General features: G+C 36.9%; 1 protein-coding gene across 2 annotated transcripts; it reads right to left on the bottom strand.

Moving 5' to 3' along the window:
* Positions 1-133: 133 nt before the first annotated feature.
* Positions 134-23,818, bottom strand: LOC135614939 (ENHANCER OF AG-4 protein 2-like). Of its 2 annotated transcripts, XM_065112831.1 has the most exons (12): positions 23,377-23,818; positions 22,671-22,747; positions 14,182-16,275; positions 8,263-8,306; positions 7,838-8,139; positions 4,635-4,743; positions 4,438-4,550; positions 4,170-4,357; positions 1,547-2,024; positions 1,007-1,460; positions 737-916; positions 134-459 (listed from the first exon to the last, which is right to left on the bottom strand). In XM_065112831.1, exons 1-12 carry the CDS (start codon positions 23,497-23,499, stop codon positions 434-436), a joined length of 4,188 nt encoding a protein of 1,395 aa, XP_064968903.1. In that variant the 5' UTR covers positions 23,500-23,818; the 3' UTR covers positions 134-433. The 2 variants fall into 2 exon arrangements, with proteins under 2 accessions (XP_064968903.1, XP_064968902.1); XM_065112830.1 differs by having other exon boundaries at positions 7,838-8,306; positions 23,377-23,817.
* Positions 23,819-24,125: the final 307 nt, after the last annotated feature.

Here is a 24,125-nt window from a genome sequence, read left to right as displayed (position 1 = left end):
ATTAAGATCTACGCTAATGTTGCTTTTCCATATGTGGAGCCCCATGCAGTTTGTAAAAGGGACTTGTAAAACAGTATATTAAAAAAGAGAGAAAGGAAAAGGAAGTCTTTGGTGGACATAAGTGCTATGATCCTTCTCGTCGGAATGTATAAAACTATCCGACTAAATCTACCATAAATAGATTGATACAAGACTGCCTACAGAGATGATGTGCCTCTGCCACAATTACTTGTTATGCCTCTGCATCTGCAGAATAATTCTAAAATAAATATTTACAAGGAGGCCGATCACTGGGCCCATCTTCCAGCAGGAAAGGGAAGAACCTCATATTCATCCAAAACAGATGAGTATTTCCGAAAAAAAAGAGATTAACTCCTGGTTGCAAAAGTAGGATTCCACGGAAGATAAGTTGTTGAACCTACCACCTGCACTCTTATCTTGGTCTCCAGTAGCCACATGCTGCAAAATTAAATCAGAATACTGAATCTTCCACCACATAAAAGTCATTCCATTAAAAAAAATTGAAAATAGACTATAACATAGTCAAGATTAGATTATCTTTTTCTGTGTAAAGGTAAGTAATCCTACGACCTTACTATCAACAATGTCGATAAGATCTTTATCAGTTAAAACTAGTTGACATCTTTAGATTAGATGATTTTAATACCAGGTAGTGAGACATATGATGAAACATTCAAGAAAGAAAAAAAGAAAAGGTTGTATTCAAGTGTTTCACCTCCTGCCACTTTTGAAGTGGCACCCTCTATTGATGGTCTTGATGTAGGTATAGAGTAATTTGAAATCCTTGGAGGATGTGACCAACCATTATTACATGTCACTGATGGGAGTTCTGACGTACAGCCATAGGGGGGAAGAGAAGCAGGTGATACTCCAACCTTGTCACGAAGAGATGAACCTATAATGGGGACAGAAGTTCCTGGTTGGTGATAACACATTTTTTTCATTTAAAAAGAAAAAGTTGTCAGGGTAAATCATAATGCACTACCAGGCTGAAGCACTGGAGATAATCTGTTTCTTGCAACAACATCCTGATACAACTGCCCTGTAGTCACTTGATCACCATGCAAACTGCCCCTGTGGCTCTCATGTGCATACTGAAATCTCTCAGGAAATGGACAGTTACCCCAAGAATGTGCTCTTTGTTGAGGTTCAGCCTGTACATAAGAAAATTGATTTGAAACCGTTGGTGGAGGTGGCCGCAAGCGATAACCGGTGTCCATCAAAGAAGTGCTGGCTAATGGCTGAAAGTCATTCCGATACCGATTGCACGGATGAGAAGTAGTGACACCGCCATAGGGAACAGAAGCAGGTGGTGGCATCTCGCCAGGAAGACATCCATAACTGGGGCCATACTGTGGCGCAGGCTTACTGGACATCAAATGGGCATCTTGATTAGAAGGTTGTTGGCTAAAATAATGGGATTGTTGATTTTGCATGTTCTGCACATAACACAACAGAAATGCTTAAAACACAGGCAACTAAAAATCTGACAAAATCTCCTGCAATTTGTTTGAATGATACTCACAGGATCAGTTCTAGGCAGGTGCAACTCAATGGCATCAGCAAGGGCATGAACTCCTGATTGCCACTGTGGAACAACAGAATGTGTGGTTGAACAGGGGGAACCAAGAGGAGGTGGTGGTGGCAGAGGAGGAGGAGAAGATGGCAAAGGGGGTGGAGATGGTGGCCTGTCCTCTGGAAGTGGCGGAGCAAATGGTAATAAATGTTGCTGATCAGTCTGATGATGGGAGTGAATAGTATAAGATCCTGAAGAGTTCATTTTCACAGGAGGGGATACATCTTCCATCTCAAGTTCAACATCCACATCTTCCAAGACATGGGGATTCTTTTCTATAGAAGTTTGAATTGTCTCCTTCTCACCATCCATTTCAGCACATCTTTCTGGAGTAACAGCCTCAAAACTCTTCCCATCAGAAGCATTTCCTTCTTCATCTTCTAGCACATTAGTATTCACCAGGAATGGAAGTTGAAAATTGCTATTGCTGATGTTAACAAAGAAAAAAAAATCATGTAAATAAACAGTTGCTTATATCAAGAAACAACCAACATATCTAAATATAACCATGGATGTATAAACATAAGAACCATTTTGTTTACGTAAAAATAGTATCCTCAAAATCAACAGTCAACAGCATATATAGGGCAAAAAAGTACAAGATCAACTAAATTAGTGGAAATTAAGCAGAGGCAATTAAGATCACCTGAGAAAAGAGAGAGATGTCTCCTACATTAGTGAAAGTATTAACTGAATTTCAGCCATTCAGTCCAAATGCTACATGAAGAATAAAAGACAAATGATCGAATGGGGAGATTAGGATGTAGAAGACCACAGCATGAGTGATTCAGTAGGTTTTGATTCATATATGTGAATACTCACATTGCACTTCATCGTAGGGCTTATATAAGATCCATTTATCTAGATATAATCACATACGTCAAGAAATTTGTATGCCTTAGTACAAGCTTGCACGGTTTGAGAAAGGATTTCCATTGATAAAAAAGAATATATTTCAATTAGGCTCGACCATACATAATACTAATCACACAGGGGTGGGCAATTAGCTAGTGCAGCAGGTGCCACAGTGAAACTGATTGAAATGAGGATAAATCAGCCACATTAAGATAACCGTCTAAAGAGATTCATTTATCAACTGAAAACTGCTTAGTCGAACAAATGAATAGTGTCGGAGTAAACCACAAAAGTTTAGGGTGCCCTAAGATTCCAAAAGCTATTTCATTATTATTGTCCATTGACCATACACTCAATAATCCTCCTTTTCTCAGAGTATTGCCATTGTAATCTTAAAAAGTTTTTTTTTTTCGACCAAGCTTCCGATAAACTTAGATTTTCGACTTGTTCAACACTAACTCTTCAATAAACTATTTGCTGAAGGTATCCCTGATTCCTTTAATAACAAGTGGGACCAAATAATACAATTATGGTATTTGCTGAACCATACCACATAGTTCGAGCAACAATGAAAATAGTTTATATTATAATCAACTAGCAATCTCTGTAGCTTGATGTCAATCAAAAATTTGTGTGAAGCCTATCCATTACAATACACCGTCAAACCACAATATTATCCTCTTATAAGCATAAATTTAATTTACAACTTTGTTTACAATCATCACTAGGATCTTTAAGTGATATCTAATTGGCCCTAAATAAATAGAAAAATCAGAGCAATTGTTACTAAGAATGATGTTTCTAATGACTATTTTCGCACATGGTTTACAGCCAAAAATTTGCAAAAAAGGTCATGCACTGAAGTTCAATTTTAAGATGAACATTCATAATGCAATGTTGGAACTTCATCAAATCAGGATTCAAAATGCAACAAACTGAAGCAGACAAGTGATCCCATAAGCAAAGAATCACAAAAGAGAACAGCCTACTCTTTGTCAGTATGCACATGGTATGTCAGTCTGGCCATGGACCAGCACCAATCCAGTACTCGTCCAACCTCCGTTCTTAGTGTTTGATGGTTGTTCAATGGCTAGCTGACAATGCAGATTATTCTACCAGGATTTAGTTTATGTTGGCTAATTGTGATCGAGTTTCAACCTTAACGATACAAAAGAAAATAGTCTCTTAATTTGTTTATTTGCAATTCAGTGCAATGGAGGAACCTGAATTTGTTAAGATATTTATATATTTCCAAAACAGTGAAAGGGTACATTGTACAGGCAGAAATACCAGTTTGGCTCCACACACTATGATCTGACGAACTACACAGAAGCAGCTAGTTAAACAAGCAAGCAAGAATATATACACATGTATACACACATTTAGAATGAGACAGAGTTTTCAGTTTTTGTCTTTATATTAGTTTTCAATTCACACTGCAACAGTGGGTATTATGTACCAGTGTCACAGGTCACTGGTACTGTGTCCAGTACCAAAATCAAAATCCTTGCTGTCAGTACCATTAAAAGGGCAGCCACACAGGCAAATATTCGAGGCCAATTCTAGTAGCATCAGGACAAACATGTTTAAGAGCAAGAAACAAGGGAGCCAAGTATTGCTTTTCATGCTTTATACTCCCTTTTCCAAAAGGGTTGACTAAATTTTGCATGCATCACACATTAGAAAAAAGTAAGCAAGAGAAGAGTAGGAACTGCACCTTCCATACTCGTCAACAAGCATTCCCTCCATTTCCCTGAGAGGATCATTAAGAGCCCGCTCTGTTCTTGATGGACGCCGAGAAGAACTACTACTATATGACAGTTCATTTGTGAAGCCAAGTTCTCTCATGTGATGACGAACAATTGATTCTGGAAGGGTTTTCCTTTCGAGCCATAATCTCAAAACCTTATTCAACAAGTATAACTTGATAAGCATTAGCATTACACGGTAAACAGAAGTCGAAAGCAATTGCTTAATGTTCTTGCCTTAATGCATTGCCTGCGGTTCTCGGATGCAGCATTTCCATGAGGTGCAGCAGCAGATAATAAACGTGAAAGCACTGATTGGACAAGAGAGAGGTAGACATCTCCCACTCCACCTAGAAATTAAAAGATGCAAATTTTGACTTATAACCTTAAAACCAAAGATAATGGTCTATATGAAACATATTTAATTATAGTACCTTTCTGACTCCTAGAACACTGAGTAATTGAATCTACAAGGAAGAAAAGATCTATCCTTTTGTGCAAGCTCTGTTCTTTTTCCAGGTTTTGAAGAAGAAGTTCAATTACCTAGTACCATCATATGGAATGTAAACAGACAAGAAATTGTCAATATTAATGCAAAATATATGCCATGACAAAAATGCATTAAAAATTATCTCAAACAAATTCACATTATTCCATGAACATAATAACAATCTTTTGACACCAAAAGGCCTTGATATCAGATTGGCAACTAAGTTCCCACAATTGACTACGAGCCTGAAACAACTTGCACATTAGCTATGGATATGCACAGAGCAACATAATAGATGTAATTATACTAAAAGACTAGATAAGTTCCATGAAAACATAAACCAAAAGGCCATTTAATTCCACCATCTTTGACGAACTAGCAAAATTATTATTCTTTTACAAACTTGGCAACTGTTGTTGAAACACATAATTAAAAATAAGCACTCAAAATGACAACATAGAGAAGAATTTAACTCGGTAGAATTACACCAATAGCAAGCAATAAAGTAACCTGCTCTTAATCAAAATGGAACTGAAGTTCCACAAACAAATGAAAAAGGAAAAGCATTCGCAGAACTAGTAAGACACTGGGCTTAGGTAAGGCTCAATAATTCTTCAATAAAGTTTCTTTTCCCCTGAAGGTGCTCGCTCACTGTAAGGTCCTGCCTTCACCATTAACACTTTGGAAAAAAAAAGTTCTTTTTCCCATATTATAATGATGGGAACAACACCAATAACTTCTCAGCAATGTAGAGCTCTACCAATGCTAGACCACAGAAAAAACATCTTCCAAGATTCAGACATGGGAAGTATCCCAAGTGAAGAGCAATTCAAGCTGACATTGCCTTGCACCAACCTAAGTTCATAAACATGCTCTGAAAGAAAATGAAGGCTGTTTGGGTTTCCATTTACAGTAAAGGCTATATGAAAATAAATTAACAGCTCAACGAGCAGAATCATTTTCAATATCCAGCAAGTCTCAATTAAGTATGAACAAGAAAATGGTTAAAGAGTTCAGAAAAATAGGGTCTCAATTGCATGAAAGAACATTGTGGGATGAATCACCTTAATGTACTCTTCTCCTATTGATATCTATCTCCTTTTCTTAAATGATTATTCCTGCTTTTGTCTATATTCTTCTTCCTTATCAACTTTTATGATCATGTGTATGAACCATAGCTATTAAACAAACATTACTTGCTAACATTTGACGAATTTCGAGACAGCACTATATATGAGAATCAAAATATCAATTTAAGGCACCCTTCTTGGCCACAGCAGAGTATCAACAGTAATCATATCAAGTTTAGCAACTTGGGAGAATTATTTTCTTTCAATGTTTTCTAAGTAAACTCCCATGTCATTTTGTATCTATTTTATTCATGACTTAATAATTCATGTTAAATTAGATCATGATAATCACCATAGAAGGGATATTATATCTTGTCACCATAACCAAAGATTTGGAGGTGATGAAATGCAACTTCCAACTAAAATTTCATCAAGGGTCAACACAAATACAACATATTTAAGCCGAAGTGAATGGTACGAGACAATTATACAAGAACAGGCTAGCAACATGATGCCATGAAAAACAAACTCCATGGACTTAATAAAACTAAAGATCAAGGGAAGGGTTCAACCAAACATCATATTAGAAAGCAAAACTGGGCTCAGCTGTTTTATTTTTAGCCCTTAAAATGTTTAGCTTTGCCCATACCCCATGAACAAGGACCATGTCCAGACAATAATGAGACTCGTATCTGCTCTAAATATTTCCAATAAGGTTGTTGTTCAGGTATTATACCAAAACTTTAACTAGCATGGACTGCAACCTGGCCTGAGTCTCAGGCTTGGTTTGACAGATAATGATTAGCATGCAAGTGGAACAAACCTAAGCTCAACCTTGCCAGATGGACGTTGAAACTCCAAAGGTAATCATAACATACTCTATAATGAATCTAATAAAGACATCTTATTAAGCACAATGAACAAAAATAAAGTACCTCATATTTTATACTTAATCCAAAAGGTTTTAAGGTACACATTTTTAGAGCACAAATAAAAGAGGTAGAAGGTAATTTTTTAAAGCAATTAACCAAATGCAACAAAAATACATTTTGAATGAAAAGTTACATGCATAATTTTAATTTATCTAACTCTGAAGGGAACAATAAAGGGATCCTCCAGAGAATGCAGTGCAAGTTGACAAGTACACAAAGTAGCGATTAGGTAATAACTATTTGGCATATGTTGTTTGGCTTTTCACTAATTTTATGTAGGGTGTCCCTGAGATCAATCATTTTCCACTTCCTGATTCATAGTGGCAAAAAACTCAAATATTAAGCATGTGATTTTTTGGATTTTTCTAGCTTCTCTACCACCATTGTTCTCAAACAAAAGCTGGTCTACATCTGCTAAATTCCATTTAATTGAACCATATTTAAGAGCACAAAGGTGCACACACGTTCTTCAAGTAGGCTATGGCTCATGTAAATAACTTTACGACAATGTAAGAATCCGCTTATTATCAATAAACCACAAGCATATGCAATTAAAAACAAAAAAATGAACATCAAGTTACAAAATATTCAGAGAGAAAGCTTTTCCAAAAGCATAAAAATGGTAAAATTCTATCAGGTATAGGAGTGTCAGTTGAAATTTGATACCTATCTGCTCTAAGAGAATGTAAATCTGCAGAAAGAAAAAGGTATTGCACTTCAAAAATTGAAATCCAATCTAACAAATAGCGATGACACAGACAGATAACAAGAATCATTCGCTAAATTATCTACACTGAAAAGAACCTGCTAGACTATTCTGTTTGTTAACTGAATACTAAACCTTAATATTTTTCACCTGCGAACACACCAGTCCACAATCTGTTACAAATTGCTAAATTATCATGCTAGTGAAATGCATACAAAAAAACCAATTATTGAACAGCATAGCCTTAGCATAATATTTAGTTGAATTTTAATCAGCAAAACTCTTATATTTTCCCTTCAAACGAAAGGAATATTCACAGCAAGAGTATAATTCATAAATAGATTAAACAATTATAGCAGGAAAGATTGGAACATAAATATGGAAAAAATGATAAATGTTTAACAAGAAAACAAAAAAGTAAAGCGCAAATGACTCTGACCTCTGCAGCCAACCCGTATTTAGCACAATCAATTGCAAGCCGTGTTGCTCTGCCTATGCTCTCTTTTGTCCTAGTCAGTGTACAAAGTAAAGCTTCAAAAGTTTTCCATGCTGCATTTGCTTCTACATGGTTAGATCTGTTTGTGCATTTCAGTTGCAAACTAAAGTGAGAAATTTTGCCGCCATTCTGGGATGAATTGCTCATATCATCGCCAGTAGATGTATTGTTGACCAAACTATTTGGAGGAAAACCTTGCCCAGAAAAGTCTCCTTTATGGACTAGAGATGGGCTTACTATTGCATCTGGAACAATTTTACCATCTAAATAGCTGTGAGAAAAGGAAGTGGAGCGGGACACAATTCGCTTGGCCTGAGCTGCAGCAATCAGTTCTTTCATGGGCATCAAATCAGGAGAAATACACCTACCTTTTGGAGTCTGTCTGTGTTGAGTTTCTTTAACAGCACCTTGCCTGAATGCAATGACAAGAAATGTTTTCTCATAATTCAAATTTTCAAATCAAGATATACCAAATGATTAGTGTAAAAAAATGCAAACTGGACAACAGAATAAAAGCAGACAAAATAGCTAATGAACCAAAGGCACCCATAAACATATAAGTAAACTATGTCCTCTTTCTGATGTCCAGCTTAGAGGAAATATTGTTGAGAGCAATTTTACCACCTCGCCCTATAAAAATAATATCACAAGGATAAACTCACCATTACAATGTTAGCTTAAACATTGATGTTCTGATATCAGGCTCATTGCAAGATCAGATATAAATGTTCAAACTCATATCCTGATTTTTAAGTTTGGTGACATTGCTTCAGCTAATTTTTCTAACAGATCAAGCTTAAAAGAGGTGTTGAACTATGCATGTTTTTCCTGGTTGATCAAGCTAGGAAGAAATGGCTACAAAACCAGACTGATCATGAGAAATTTGCTAGCCTGTGATGATGTTTTGTATTAAACTTGAGCTTTTCATTATAGTAATATTACATTTGCTTGATGTTTTCTTTTCCAGGCATACCTCATTACTAATTGTAGACCTACTTGAATTACAAGTGGGATCAGCTAAAAGCTGGACTACTTCAAACATAAAACAGGTCTTTTGCTTAGTGTAAACTTGAAGATCAAGCTGTCTTTAGGTTCAAACAGAACAATAATAACTTATGTGTGGAACCATCCCATGGATAGCTTCAGAACAAAGGAATCAGAACCAGACTAGAAAGCAACCCAACCAAAACCTGGGTCACTGGTGGGACCGGTGAGTCAACTGATCCAACTGCACATTTAATTCAAATATATTTTTCAAAACATATATAACAATTCAAATTTATATAGTAAAAATATAATATGCCAAAATTACTAATGAACAATGTTAGACAAATGAAAACAAAATTTCAGTTGAATAGAATATGATAAAATTATTAACATCAACCAACACTATAAACATAAACCTTTATCCAAATTAAATAATATGCGATAAAATTTAAAAAGTTAAAGTGTGAATATGTAATTAAATTGCTGAACTAAGAATTTGGATATGGATATGACATATATTATGATGAAAATAAAGTAAAATTATATTAATAAAATGAAGTAGTGAAGTACAATAAAAGAGAAGACAATGAGACGATAACCACATGAACAAGAACGATTGGGAGAAGAGCAGACCACAAATTATTGAAGAAAGAAAAATAAATAGAAAATACGAAAAGAAAAAAGAGTGATGCGAAGTAGATGAGATGAAGAGAACACATGAGAGGGGAGGGGTAGAGGAGAAAGAGATCGAAAGCGTATATATGATCGCTTTTATTTAATCAATCGATTCATGCGAGTCATCCAACAAATGATCGGTTCAACTGATTCATTCCAATTTTTCAACATAATAAATCCAATAAGGGAACCAAAACCGGTTAATGGTCTGATTTTCAGTTTTTTCGATTCAACCAACCAGTTTGTCTGGTTCTGATAAGTATGCTTCAAAAATAAAATGTTCAAGACCAACTTATTACATAATTTCACAAAATAATAGTAAACTACTTGAAGCCAAAAAAATATTAAAAGAGATAACAACTTATTATCTAATTATGAAGCACAAACAAATAACAAGTGAAGAATAGACTGTTGTCTCCTCATATAACTCTGCTTCTTTTAGGAGTGTTTTTGTTCAGTGATTGAAAGAGGCGCTCGGGCGCTCGCCTAGGCGCTCGGGCGAGGCGAGGCGAGGCCCGAGCGCCTCGCTAATGTCCCAGGCGGCGCGCTTCAAACAGGCGCCGCCTGGGCGCTCGCCCGAGCCCAGGCGCTGGGCGCTTCGGGCGAGCGCCTGGGTAAACCAAGTGACCGAACCAGGATTTTAGGTCTGGTTCGATCCTGGTTCGGTTATTAGTTGGTTCAATCGAACCAACTAAACCGATATAACCCTTACCCAACCCTAACCCGCCACCGCTGCCGCTCCCGATCTCGCTGCTCGTCGCTCCTGCTCTCGCTGCCGCTGCTCGTCGCTGTCGCTGCTCGCGCCTCCTGCTGCTCGCGCCTCCCGCAAGCCCTCCCGCTGCTCGCGCCTCCCGCTCCCTTTCCCTTTCCCACCGTCGCTCGCCGCTGCTTCCTTTCTCCGTTAGGGTCAATATACTCTTAATATTAAGTTTATTTGAATTTTGAAATGATTAATTTTCATTAATAGATTAATAATATATTATTTTGATTTTAATGTTATTAATTTTTATTTATTTGAAATTATTGTTAGGTTTCAACATAAATGGCAAGTGTAGAGAGCAACTCAATAGAGTCTCCAATGGTATCAAAAAAAGATCCTGCATGGAAGTATAATTATTTAAAGGATCCGAAAGATCATAAAGCAGTGACTTGCATATTCTGCGATAAGACTACCAGAGGTGGTATTTTTCGTGCAAAACAACATCTAGTAGGAAATTTCAAGAATGCAGCAGCTTGCAAAAAATGTCCACCTGAGGTAAAAGAAGAGTTGTTGAGTTATATAAATGAAAAGAAGACACAAAAGAATGAATCTTACGGGAATTTACCAGAAGACAATGTTGAACATCTCAGGGATGAAGAAGAAGATTATTCTATGAGTATTAACCCAAGTGAAAAAAGAGTATACGACAAAAAGGGAAAAGAAGTTATGAGTACTAAGAAAGGTAAAAAAGGACCGATGGATCTATATATGCTTCAAGGATCCCAGAAACAACAAGGGCAAGCAGGAGGCTCAAAATTTAGACAAACAAATATAAGTGATGCTTGTGATAAAGAAATAAGAGGAAGAACAATTCAGCGCATTGCTCGCTTCTTCTATCAGGCTGGTCTTCCCTTTAGTACAACTCGTTTAGACAATTTTAAGGATATGATTGAAGCTATTGGAAGATATGGTGCAGGATTAAATCCTCCAAGTTATTATGAGATGCGAGTTCCATTGCTGCAAAAAGAGTTAAATTATACAAATGACTTACTAAAGTGTCATAAAGAATCATGGGCAACACATGGTTGTTCTATTATGTCAGATGTTTAGACTGACAGGAGGCGCAGGAGTATAATTAATTTTATGGTTAATTGTTCTTTAGGGACTATGTTTGTGAAGTCAATAGATGCTTCATCTTTTGTAAAATCTGGAGACAAGATATATGATTTACTTGACAACTTCGTGGAAGAAATTAAAGAACAAAATATCGTTCAAATCATAACCGACAATGGAAGCAACTATGTTTTAGCTGGTAATATTCATCTTTTGATTTTGTTAATTATTTTATCTTCAATTAAGCATGTTAAACTCTTAAGTCTTATCATTTTTGTTATCCTTTGTCTCAGGTAAATTGCTTGAATCAAAAAGACAACACTTGTATTGGACTCCATGTGCAGCACATTGTATTGATTTAATGTTGGAGGATATTGGAAAGATCTTAAAAATCAAGAAAACCTTAGAAAGGGCAATTTTTGTTGTTGGATTTCTTTATAATCACATTGGGGCTTTGAATATGATGAGAGAATTTACAGGGAATAAAGAATTAGTGAGACATGGTGTTACCCGATTTACTACTTCATTCTTGACATTACAGAGCGTGCATCGTCAAAAACATACTCTGAGAAATATGTTTACCTCTGAGAAATGGGTGACAAGCAAATGGGCAAAAGAAGCAAAAGGCAAGAGGGCTACTGATATCATCTTAATGTCATCCTTTTGGAATCATGTAGTTTATATATTAAAGGTAATGGGCCCTCTTGTTCGAGTCCTTCGGTTGGTGGATAATGAAAATAAGCCTGCAATGGGATATATTTATGAGGCTATGGATAGAGCAAAGGAGACGATTAAAAGATCTTTTAATGAAAATGAAGAAAAATATGAGAAAATTTTTACAATCATTGACGAAAGATGGAATTGTCAACTTCATCGTCCCTTACATGCAGCAGGATATTATTTAAACCCTGAATTCTTTTATAAGATTAAATCTGTTGGATTTGATGCAGAAGTTCTCGGTGGGTTATATCAGTGTGTTGCAAGATTAGTTCCCAGTCTTGAGGTTCAAGATAAGATTATTCATGAATTATCTTTATATAAAAATGCTGAAGGTCTTTTTGGAATTCCAATTGCCGTTCGATCCAGGGCAACTACATCTCCAGGTATTAATAATTTGATATAATTAATTTCATATATATTATGTTACTATGTTATTGCTAATAATAACATAAATTTTGCAGCTGAATGGTGGAGTCTATTTGGAAATTCCACCCCGAACTTACAGAAATTTGCTATCAAAGTACTTAGTTTGACATGTAGTGCTTCGGGTTGTGAGCGAAACTGGAGTATCTTTGAGCATGTAAGTATTACTAAATATTTTTGTTTTAATTAATTTATTTATTTTGATATATGTATTAATATATTTTTAAATTATATGACATGACAGATTCACTCGAAGAGAAGAAATCGGTTAGAACATCAACGATTGCACGATCTTGTTTACATAAAGTATAATCAAGCTTTGAAGACTCATCATGATTTGAAAAATAGATTTGATTCAATCTCATTGCAAGATATTGATGATTCAAATGAGTGGTTAGTAGGAGAAATGGGTGCTAACTTGCAAGATGCTGAAGACAAGCTTGTATTTGAAGATGATAGATTGACATGGGGAGATGTGGCAAGAGCTTCAGGTGTTGGAGAACTACAAACATATACAAGACAGATGTCAAAGAGAAAAATGAGTGCAAAAGCATCAAGCTCGGCTCTTGCTATTGTTCAAGACATAGAGAATGAAACATATCTTGATGAAGAGGAAGGAATCGAAGGACAAGAGGAAGAAGACGAATTCATTGAAGATGATTTGTGTGAAAATGACGATAATATTGATTATGATGAATGACTTTGATGTAAAATTTTATTGTTTTAAATTTCGAAACTTTTTGTTGATGTGACATTGTGATTTTGTATCTTAGATTTTCTTAATTTAATAGCATTTTTTATGTAAAATTTTAAATAATTATATTTATTAATTATATTATATATTTTTATATTTTAGCGCCTCGCTTCGCTCGGGCGAGTGCTTGGGCGAGCGCCTAGCGCCTCGGGCGTTTTTGGACCTTGGCGCCTAACGCTTTTTAAATCACTGTTTTTGTTGTAGAAGTTTTCTAACATGAACCTAGCGCCTCGGGCGCGTTGGGCGAGCGCCTAACGCTCGGGCGAGTGCTTGGGCGAGCGCCTAGCGCCTCGGGCGAGCGCCATTAGAAGTTTTCTACAACACGTGTTTCAAGATAAATGGTGATTAAAAACAACTAATGACAACCAGCAGAAGCATCTGTAAACAAACTAACATGAACCTGAGATAGTTTGCTCAATCTTGGACTCATCCAGGTTAGTTACTATGTTAACCCAATTAGACTCTTGAGAGAGAATGGCAATGCTCTTAGCAGTTTCAATATGTGAACATTAAGGATTTTACAACCACTCATAAATGAGTTTTGACCAGAATTAAGCAAGATCAACTTTACCCAAAAATTCATGTAAACTAAATTTACAAAAAAATCATATCTAAAGTGGAAAAGCGAGAGTTTTTATTTGGGATTAACAAGCAAATCTTAAGTATGCACTGAATGTGAATATTTCTAGATCATCCTAAGCTCGTTAGTAAATTTTGCTTATCTAAAAGCATTTTTGAAATGTCCTACTGCACAATTTTTCTTCTTTTATATACTGAAAAATCTTGAACACAACCTAACCCAATGATTAAACTTTAATACAAAATAAATTGGTATATAATTGAAATATTTACAACAAAGAGCAGTTATAATTAAACAACGCAAACTAAATAACACAATAATTACTAAAAGCTTACATGTTGACAGTTTGACTGTCTTCATCAGATTGAAAAGAAGACATTGTGGCCCCGGATGTGCTGCTTGCTATTGAAACCATATCTGCAGCTGATACAGTTAGAACAGCTTCATCAGGAGGCACAAAGTGAATACCCCCATCAGCATTTAAAAAAGCATCCTGCTTATGTACAACAAGTTCTACACTTTCATCTCTATTAATGTGGTCCATGCAAACATGGTGGTTTCCATCCTTGTCTTCCATCATATCCTTATTTGTTTTATCCAATGATAGACGTGCCTTATCGGCCAAATTATCAGAGGGTGTGACATTAACCTCCTCGGTGAACTTTGAAGAACATGGCTGTGGACTTTCCTTCTGAGTAATACCAACAACAGCTTTAGATACACTAAATCCATTGCATTCAGCAACATTCTGTAGAATTTTATTGCAATCCTTATTTTGTGGGCTCCTAACAATTTCAATGTCGGCAAGAATGTCATGTGTTTTTACTTCTGAAGAAGATAAAGAAGGAATGTCTAAATTCTGTGTGACTGATCCTGATTGACTAATTGCATGTGTGTCACAGTCAGATGAGCATATGCTCCGCAATCTTACAGGGCTTCCGAACTTTGCATCAGAAGCCATGAAGATATTAGCCTCTATAGCCCTTGTAGATTCAGTACAACTTTCTGTAGCTTCAGTAGCATTAGCAGACATAGCTTCCAAAGCACGATGTAGGCGCTTTGATGGAGGCAAAGCGGCTTCAACATCTAGCATGGAATTCTTTAATTGATAATTTTTGGCCTTCCAAAACATAAGGACCTTTCCTGAAGGTGGAGAGCAATTATTTAGTAAAGACGAATTTAAGTCTTCTTTACCTGTTAACAATGTCCCTTCGAGAAGACTAGTATTTGTAAAAGTAGGGGATGTATGCTGCTCGTCACAACTAGTCACCACGGTTAATGTTTCCAACTTTTCATCACCACAGATAAGCTCACCATGCTGTGCCTCCTCTGCAACCGGTTTGCCCATCCGGACCCTAGCTCTCTTCACCAGAGGAAGGTGTTCATCTCCATCTGCCTTCTGATTTATTTCCTTCATTGCGTTGAAAGAATTTGGTGGACTGTAACCAGACACAACTTGTAAATCATCATCCTTGTTCAACACAGCACATTCTGCAGCATCATTTACTTGTTTTCTATTTGATTTTATTTTCTTATGCACAGAAGATTTTGTGGGGAGTTCAATATTTCGATTCAACTTATCTTTGTCACCCAAGCATCCATTTGTAGAGGCTTCATGAAGACAACTGGATTCTACAACACCTATGTTCAGTTGACACGCCTCATAATCTTTTGCTACAATTTCAGTACCAGTTTCCTCTCTGCAACCATTTGAAGGCATACTAGCAGTACAAGGCACATCCGTGACATGAAAATTAGATATATGAGATGCATGCTGCTTAGTCTTGCTTTCTGCATTCACACCAAGAATCACATCAGGAATCAAATCACCTGATAGATCAGAATCATATACTGAAGTGGACTCCTGAGTTATTGAGGAATCAGCAACCAATGAACTCTTAAACCCCCTACGTGATGGCACACTTTTCTGTAAAAATGAGCTATCCTGGGAATCATCCCTAAATCTTTTCTTCTTTGAAGTAATACTAGCACCTAATGAGTTTTGTCTAAGTTGATCAAGAACGGTTACCATTTGAAGTGGCTCATCAATCACTAAATCCTTTTGAGAATCATCTGCAGTTGAGGTTGCAGAAACTTCTTCAGAACCCACCGTATCATTGGTTTCTTCCATGTCACAGGCAGTTTCTAACTTACGGTCAGAATCTACATGTGAGCCAAGTTCCAAACGGTTCCTAAAGCTAAAAGAATTGCTTCTAGTTCCTACAAGTTTCAGATTTTCAGCACATGGCTCGACTTTATCATTGCTTGTATTAGATTCATACAGATCCTGCTTCTTTAAAGTTTCATAAATATCAATTATCTCATCAACAGCTCGCACAAAATCAGCCCCTTTGCCCTGGCGCTTAAGCAAAAGAGATTTCTTCTTCTCCTCGGTGAAAGCTTCAATATCAGCATAATTGCAGAAGGCACTACACAGAAGATCACAACAAAAAAGAATATCTATTCAAAAAAGTGAAAAAAGAGACATAGTAAAGAGCTACAAGCAACAAGGTACCTTAAGCACATATCATAAACATGAACTTATCTAACAGAATAAAGTGGAATAAACCCTGAGCAGCAAGTCAGATGCTTGAAGAAAAAAATAAAAGTAAGCTAAAGTTGGAATATTACATAACAGAAAACATGTAAATGACTTGAAAATATTTGATGTCTGTAAAAATTGTTAAACATTATATTGCTTGAACTTCATAAAATTGGCTTTGTAGTCATTTGTGACTTAAAAACTCCCATTGCTCTATATCAAAACTTCCCATTACCAGTCTTTAAGATATTTTCAGTACAAGAGAATAAAACAGCAGAATGACCTGCAGGTTCAAATAGGCTGAGAAACAACCGCAAGGCAGGTTCTTTAACCACTTGACTAGCCTTTAGTACTAAAATCTATCTCTTGTTCAAATGTGGTGTGTTGTCTAATGTGGTAGGTAGTTATTTAAAATTTGAGAACAGGCTGCTAGCCATCCAGTAAGATCTGCTTTTATATTCCATAGAGTTCTCTCTTCCTAGAATTGTATGGTATATAGAATGATCTGCAGAAAAGGGCAACAGGAAGTATTCGGTTGAATCCACATACTCAGCTGGATAGCCAACGCATAGGGATGCTAATTAGCACTACTATCCTACACATCTGAAATACTTTCCAGCTAACTAAACAATCGCCATTCAGATAAGGTGATGAATGCCTGTATTGTGAATTGGTTACAGCAATGATGAATGCCTAAAACCCATTATACTCTATAGCCTATACTACAAATAACATGAATATCATATAGGTTGCACCTGTAAGTTTTAATTATTTTGAACATTACAACCCAAATAAATTCACAGTTACAAGTGACAAATTATGAAATTTCTCCCTGGCAAGATTAGATCCATATTACAGTTAAAATTTACACAACTCCAACTAGGGTTATAGAGCGCAAACTTATAATCTTGTTATCCTATCAACCTCAGGTTGATGTCAACCACTGGCAGTTCATTGTTGGCTGCTCAAGGTCTTTGGATCAACTCTGGGATTTCATGGCCTCTAAGCTGCAACATTAATTATCCTTCTTCTAATGAATGTCATTCCAGAGCATGGGTGCAGGAGGGGACAGACTTAGACAGAAATATTACTTGGCAAATCAGAAGTCTTATTTGTATCTCCTTATGGTCCTTTGGCTTATTGATGAAACTTTCACAACCGCGAAGGCAACATCATCTCTATTTGCACTAAGGTGGTTACTGGTTACTACCACCAACGAATTCACCAAGAGTATATTTAAAAACGAGAGAATTGGTCAGACCAAGGTTATAAATATCATACTATACCGGTATACCGATCAGCTGTCGGTATGGTACGTATCGAGCTGCACCAAGCATACTGACACATAGTACACTAAGGTGTACCAATGTACTGCCCATATCAATCCTTTATCGGATTGGTACGTACCACTCGTACCGAGCGGTATGGTATGGTATTGCAAACCATGGTTCAAACACAACACACTGGAGAGGAATGCTCTCTATCTGATTATATAATGCGATGTGATGGATCTTTCCACACAATCTAATTTTTCAGGTACAGGTTTTGTCATCAAAAAGGCGAAGCAGGTCGGCAGCAGCTCGACGCAATTTTGGATGTGCCTAAACCACCCTGCATGTTGAATATAAGGTGATTTTGGAAGGCCCAAACTATGTTAGACAGGAGGGGCTCAGCAATGTTTGGGTGCAGTCAGACACCCTGCATATTGAATACAAGGCAATTTTGGAAGGCCTGAAATATGTTAGACGGGAAGGGCTCAGCAATGTCTGGGTGCAATCAGATTCGGAGGAGGAGGTGAACTTTCTATATGGTTTCTCTGTCGTGCCTTGGCAAGTTCAATCCATTGTAAAGGACATTTTGAAATTTGTTAATTTAGTTAGAATGGTTAAATTCAGCCACATTCACAGAACAACATTACCCATCAATTGGCCAATGTTAGATGCATCAAATGTAAAAAATCTTTAAGCCAGGGAGAGGAACTCCACATTACTCTATTCCTGAAGATGTTCTTTACCTTCTTTGAATGAATAGGTTTTCACTTTTTTTAAAGAAAAAGGCCTATCGTCTTTAGCCAATTTAGTTCACCCCCATAAGGGAAATCCAACTGGATAGCTTCATTACTCTTAACCCAAAATCATTCACAGAAGTTCAAGTCTATTAATTGGGATGTGGGAATATCATGGGATATTGCATTCCTATATCTTAGAACACAAAATAGCTTTCGGAAAGTTGACTTACATCAAATTATCCTAAGAATTTGCCCCACTACAACTACATTGATGAGGTAATTTACCACTCAGGTATGTGCTTAAAGTTTGGCAATCTTTGTAAAAATGAAATAAAAATATGTCTTCATAGTAAAAAAGACAAACACAATACAGTCAGAAAAAAGTTGGTCTAAAATAAAAAAGTTTCAGACTGAAACTGAAATTAGAACCTAACCAAATTATAGGATTCAATGATATTTTAAAACACCAGAAGCCAAAAGATAAAGCCTTCATTTGTAACAGCATGACCTCGAGAAGACAACTCTAAGAATACCATGCTATGATATGCAGAAAAATATTCAGTCGCTGCCTTGATATATCAGCTTCAAAATCAATGTGCAATTCTCTCTACTCATTTTCACAAACCTCTAAGAAAAAATAAATTGGAGAGTGATCTATTAAAGCACCCAATTCCATATCTAGCTAAAGATGTCTATACATTGTATTTTTAGTAATTACCTTAGTATGATATTGTTAGTATAACAAAGTAGTGAATGAATTAGGTATTAATCAACAAAAATGTTACAATATAGAAAAGACTGACAACAAATATTTTGATGTCTAGGTCAAGCATAATTTGACAACGTCAAGGAAATAATATAAAAAAACTTCAGCTCTATAAGTAAGCTACTAGATGTACATATGCTATTTATCATAATGAGGTAATATGAACAAGGAAAGAAAGGTAGACAAAAGATAAGGAACATCAATGGGTAGGGAAAAAGAGGAGATGAAGCCAAAGTATAAAAATAGGACTGACCAGTCAGAATAATGGAAAAGCAGCGACCAAAAGAAAAATAAGATGAATATCCCGAAGTTGTTAAGAGTTGAAGAGGGTCTCCATGATTTGCATCTAGTGATTCTATTCCAACACCTCCCCTAAGCCTCTGATATGCAAAGGTCTTTAGACCAAGGATATTAATTTCGAATAATTCTGCCAATACCGGATAGTACATACCGGTACGTAGATCGCCAGCTACTGGGCAGTACCGTCAAATGGGGCTGTTTTCGTCCCGTCACCACCCTAAATCAGTCAAAGACGATCGATTTCGACCGTCGCCGCCTGCTACCTGGTGGTATTAGCCGAGGGAGAAGAAAGAAGAGGGAGAAGAAAAGGGAGAACATGGAGATCCAACACCGCTCTCCCTTGACGATCTCGATCCGTCGCCGCCCTCCCTCGTCGAACGCGGTAGATGAGATGTCATCTCCTCCTCGTATGAGGCGATGAGGCCTTAGTGTCGTCGACGACTTCTCATCCGCATGGGGAGAAGAAGACTCGACAATGTCACGGGGAGAAGAAACCATGCATCATCGAGGCGACGTTTCTTCTCCCCATACGAGCAGAAGAAACGAGGCGGCGACGTTGCCTCATTGCCCTTTTTGGCGCGGGGAGAAGGAAACCTTGGTTTCTTCTCCCCACGAGGGCAAAAAAACGAGGAGACGTCGCCTCGACGATGTCGTGTCGCCCTTATATATATATATATATATATATATATATATAAGCGGTACACCAGAACGTACCACTCAATATACCATTATCGTATCGAGTTGTACTCGATACTCCGGTACGATACGAAATTACGAACCTTGCTTTAGACATCAAGTAAGCCCAAAGAACTTAATCCAACTTCACTCCTCTTAAAACCTATCTTCTTACTCAAAAGGCTGCACCCACTTACTTTCACATACATGTGTCAATACCTTGCAAGTGCTACTCAGTCTACATGTTGCAGGAGCACAATTGAGGGCCTTATCTGCATATGAAGCACAACTTGCTTAAAACAAGTGTTTGTGGACACACGCAGAATCGTGGGGCACTCTTTAGAACAATGCCACTAGAAATCCATCTTGTTTGACTCAACGCTCATGCAAATGTCTAGGCCAAGGTGCCTGCATTCATCATTTTCATCCAAGAAATTCCATCATATCTCATACAATACAAACCTCAACCCTCTCATATTATGAATTTTCATCTGAAACTCCAACTTAAGAAGTCCCTTTTCATAAACCAATTAGAAGCTGGAATTTAACTGGAAACACCTTGGCATTGAACTAAAACTATGCAAATTTTAAAAAATATAACATTTAGATTTTTACAGAAGCACTGGTACCTAAGAGCTCACATTTCAGACATATTGATAGACATTGAATTGCCATCCGACAGATATTTCCATATCTGCTGCTTCCACTGATTCAGTGATGTATCAAATGGATCCCTATAGATTCTAAAATTAGCTCCCCTCTCTATCACTCTACAAACTTGATCACACTGTTAACTGGATCTTCTTATAAGTTGCAAGTGGCAACACACATTAGCATAGCCAAAATTTCCTATGAGACATGGGAAATCTTTGATAGTTGAACTCTAAGAATCCTCTAAGATCTTAAAGAAAAAAGGTCTTCCAACCATCAATTCTAAAAATAAATATATAATAAAATTCAAAATAAAAAACAGTATATAGTTTTTAATAGAAGATCCTACATAATTAGTTCAGATAATTATCAAAAAAAATCAAACAATCTGACAACAAATCCCCTAGCCACCATGATTGAACAATCAATAAGTGACAGTCTGTAATGTCTGAGATGGGAAGGAACGGCTAAGAGTGAAACATAATTCATCATCAACTAAGTTATTAATTACCACAATGCAAGTAGTATTATGATTACATCAGGAACATCATTTATACTTGAGATTCATAAAATGTTATATCTGTATGTCATTGTTTGCTTCATACACCAAAGTTATATATAATTTTATAAAGGCTTATGCATGAAACTAGCCTCTAGGCTCTATGATCCTCGAAAAAGGGTATTGTACCCGCCTTAATTTTTTTGATGTGTAATTAAATCAACATATAAAAAGATGCAATCAAAATGTGAGAGATGATTGAAGAACAAAAAAATAATCAAATAAACAAAATTATTTTAATTTTAATTTTTCAAAATTCTGAAATTAAGTCATGGAGTAGTTATGCTTTAGGAAAATATAATGTTTTGTATGTAATGAAATGTTGTCTTTAGCCTTGTTGGTTGATATATTATGGTTATTGTATAAGCATATTTTATATGTAATGAAATGTTGTCGATAGATTTGAATTGATATATCGTATAAAAGTTTTAAAAAACCTCTCATATTTGAAATTTTGAAATATTTATTTTACAATGATATGAACTTGTGGTAAATGATTAGAGTTCTGATTATATAAATTCTTACGCTTATGGATTTATAAGTGTGGTTAATGTTTTGTTAATTAGTTTGGGTTTTCATAAAAGTTTGAGTGATGTGATATATGATTATAAACTGCACAGGTTTTATGAATGTGAATTTTGACTCGAATGTGTCTCAGCTTTTCTCAGTTTCTTAGTGTGTAATGTTTTGGTTCAAAGCTTCTGCCAAACTCTGAAAATCATTCTACAAAAAAAGCAATAATTAAACACCTTGTCCCACTTTTTCCACCAAAACATGGCTTGTATTGCACACTGCAAATTATCATCCATAGACAAGACATCAGAACATAACACCAAGTTTAAAGCTCACTGGTAGTGATAAACCATATGTATGACATTTAGCAACTTTAAACTGCCAGAAAATTCGTTGAAAAGTTCAACCTTAAATGGACAGAACCATGACTACAAAACCCAAGCCAAGGTCTCAAAAAATATAGAATGAGATTGTTGCATCTGATCGTGATAAATTTCACATTGCTTTTCCATAAAAGTTACATGTTGCTCTTGGAACAAAAAAGGGACATTCTAACGTAAGCTTTGCATGTACGAAACCTAGAAAAATATAGCATCTTAAACCTTAATTTCTCTAGCAGTAGAAGCTATCCAAAAAAAAACACACACATTAGAAAACCTCTCTGTAGTAGTCTCTAGCAGCATAAATTATATAAAAGATGCTTCACATGTAAATGAAAAACACATATGAAACCATTTTTTTTTCCAGTAAACTTCTGTCAAATCATTTGAGGGCATATATAAAATAAGCATCCAACGCTAAAGTACTCACATTTGTTTAGTTCCATAGAAGTAAACAAACAATTTCTTACGCACAGCAGAGAAGCCCCACTTCTCTGGTTCACTAATCTGCCAACCATCAAAAATATCAATGAGCAAAGTCTGTCAAAGTCCACAACCCAGAAAAGGCAAAGAAAATTCAAATTTACTGGAAGATTTACAGCATATATATATCCCTGTGCACTTCAAGATAAAAAAGGAATAGAAAAAATCAGGCTCCGCAACAACAGAGAGGTATTTAAATCAAACAAGAAACAACGTTTATAGAGATTTACAGCATAATCTTCAGAGTGCATTTCGTGGTCACAAAATCAACGAGTAAATCAGGTTTCGCCTAGGTTACACAATAAACAATGGTTCATATCCATATCAACAGAAAAGCAAGCACACAGCATCGCGTAGGGCAACCGAAGCAATTTCTTCTCAAGCCCAGATCTCTAATTGAAACTAAAGTAGCCCGAAAGATGATCTCTCTTTTGCTTCACTTACTTCGATCAAGAAAGTCAAGAAAAAAATGCGTAATCGTTACAGAATCAAACGAGGGGAGCCAGCAAAACAAAAGGGGAGAGAAAAATAAACAAAGTCAAGAAAAGATGAATAACCGGTACGAAATCAAGAAAGGACAGCGCAGCAAAGCAAAAGAAGAGAGTTAAACTCCGTTGCAGAAGTTAGGATGGATCGAAGGACCAAGAGGATACCATGGCCGGCCACGCCGGAAAGCCCCTCATCTTGGCGAGGACGAGATCACCGACCTTCCACTGCTGCTGCTGTGAGACGGCGGCGGCGGCTCTACCAGATCCCTTCCTCCGAGAGGTCCCCATCGCGAGAACGAGAGCCGCCGACCCGACCGCCTAGTGCTAGGTCATGCGATTCCCGGATCTGAACAAGGGACCGAGGGGCTGCCCAGGGAGATCTCCCCTCCTCTCTTCGCAAAGAAAAGGAGAGCTTACTACGGGCGACAGGGCTCGGCAGTCGGCGGAGGGGCGCGCAGGCATCGAATCGGCGGCACCGGAGGAGAGGGGCGGTTCCGGTGGCGATGTGGCCTCTCAAGCAACAAGAACCCCTCTATTATTATGTCTACAAGAGAAGCGGAGCGGCGACGGGATCTTTATGATGGTGTGCGGAAGTCCGTTCATATCCCTATTTCTCCCGTCACTCGATATGTCAATGCACGCTGGAAATACATACGCTCGCACATACACCGTATAAACAAACGTATGCAATCAATATGTAATGGCGACTAGATAAAATAAATAATTAAATCATCATGGTGAGATGAGCCCAACCCAGCCCATGGTCAACCTGTCGTCATCCTTCGCCTTAGTGCCACGAAAATTCCAACGGACACAACCAGAACATGCGTGAAACTGAACGCGGTGGTGCCCAAGTCTCGTTTCAATTGCCTGTCATCATCCGATACGAGATCTTCACCCACCTTTAGCATCTT

This window comes from Musa acuminata, chromosome BXJ2-6, assembly GCF_036884655.1.
Source record: "Musa acuminata AAA Group cultivar baxijiao chromosome BXJ2-6, Cavendish_Baxijiao_AAA, whole genome shotgun sequence".
Taxonomy (NCBI): Eukaryota; Viridiplantae; Streptophyta; class Magnoliopsida; order Zingiberales; family Musaceae; genus Musa; species Musa acuminata.
Note: the sequence above shows the minus strand (reverse complement) of the source record. Positions and strands in the feature narration are given on the sequence as shown.

Bases quoted from the DNA above. Each gene is read 5' to 3' on its own strand.
- LOC135614939 (XM_065112830.1), bottom strand. From the start codon at position 23,499: ATGGGGACCTCTCGGAGGAAGGGATCTGGTAGAGCCGCCGCCGCCGTC. The intron at 2,025-4,169 runs GTGCAGTTCCTA...TGTTAACATCAG, and splicing joins CTTGTTGACGAGTATGGAAG to CAATAGCAATTTTCAACTTC. The intron at 1,461-1,546 runs GTGAGTATCATT...TGTTATGTGCAG, and splicing joins ACCTGCCTAGAACTGATCCT to AACATGCAAAATCAACAATC.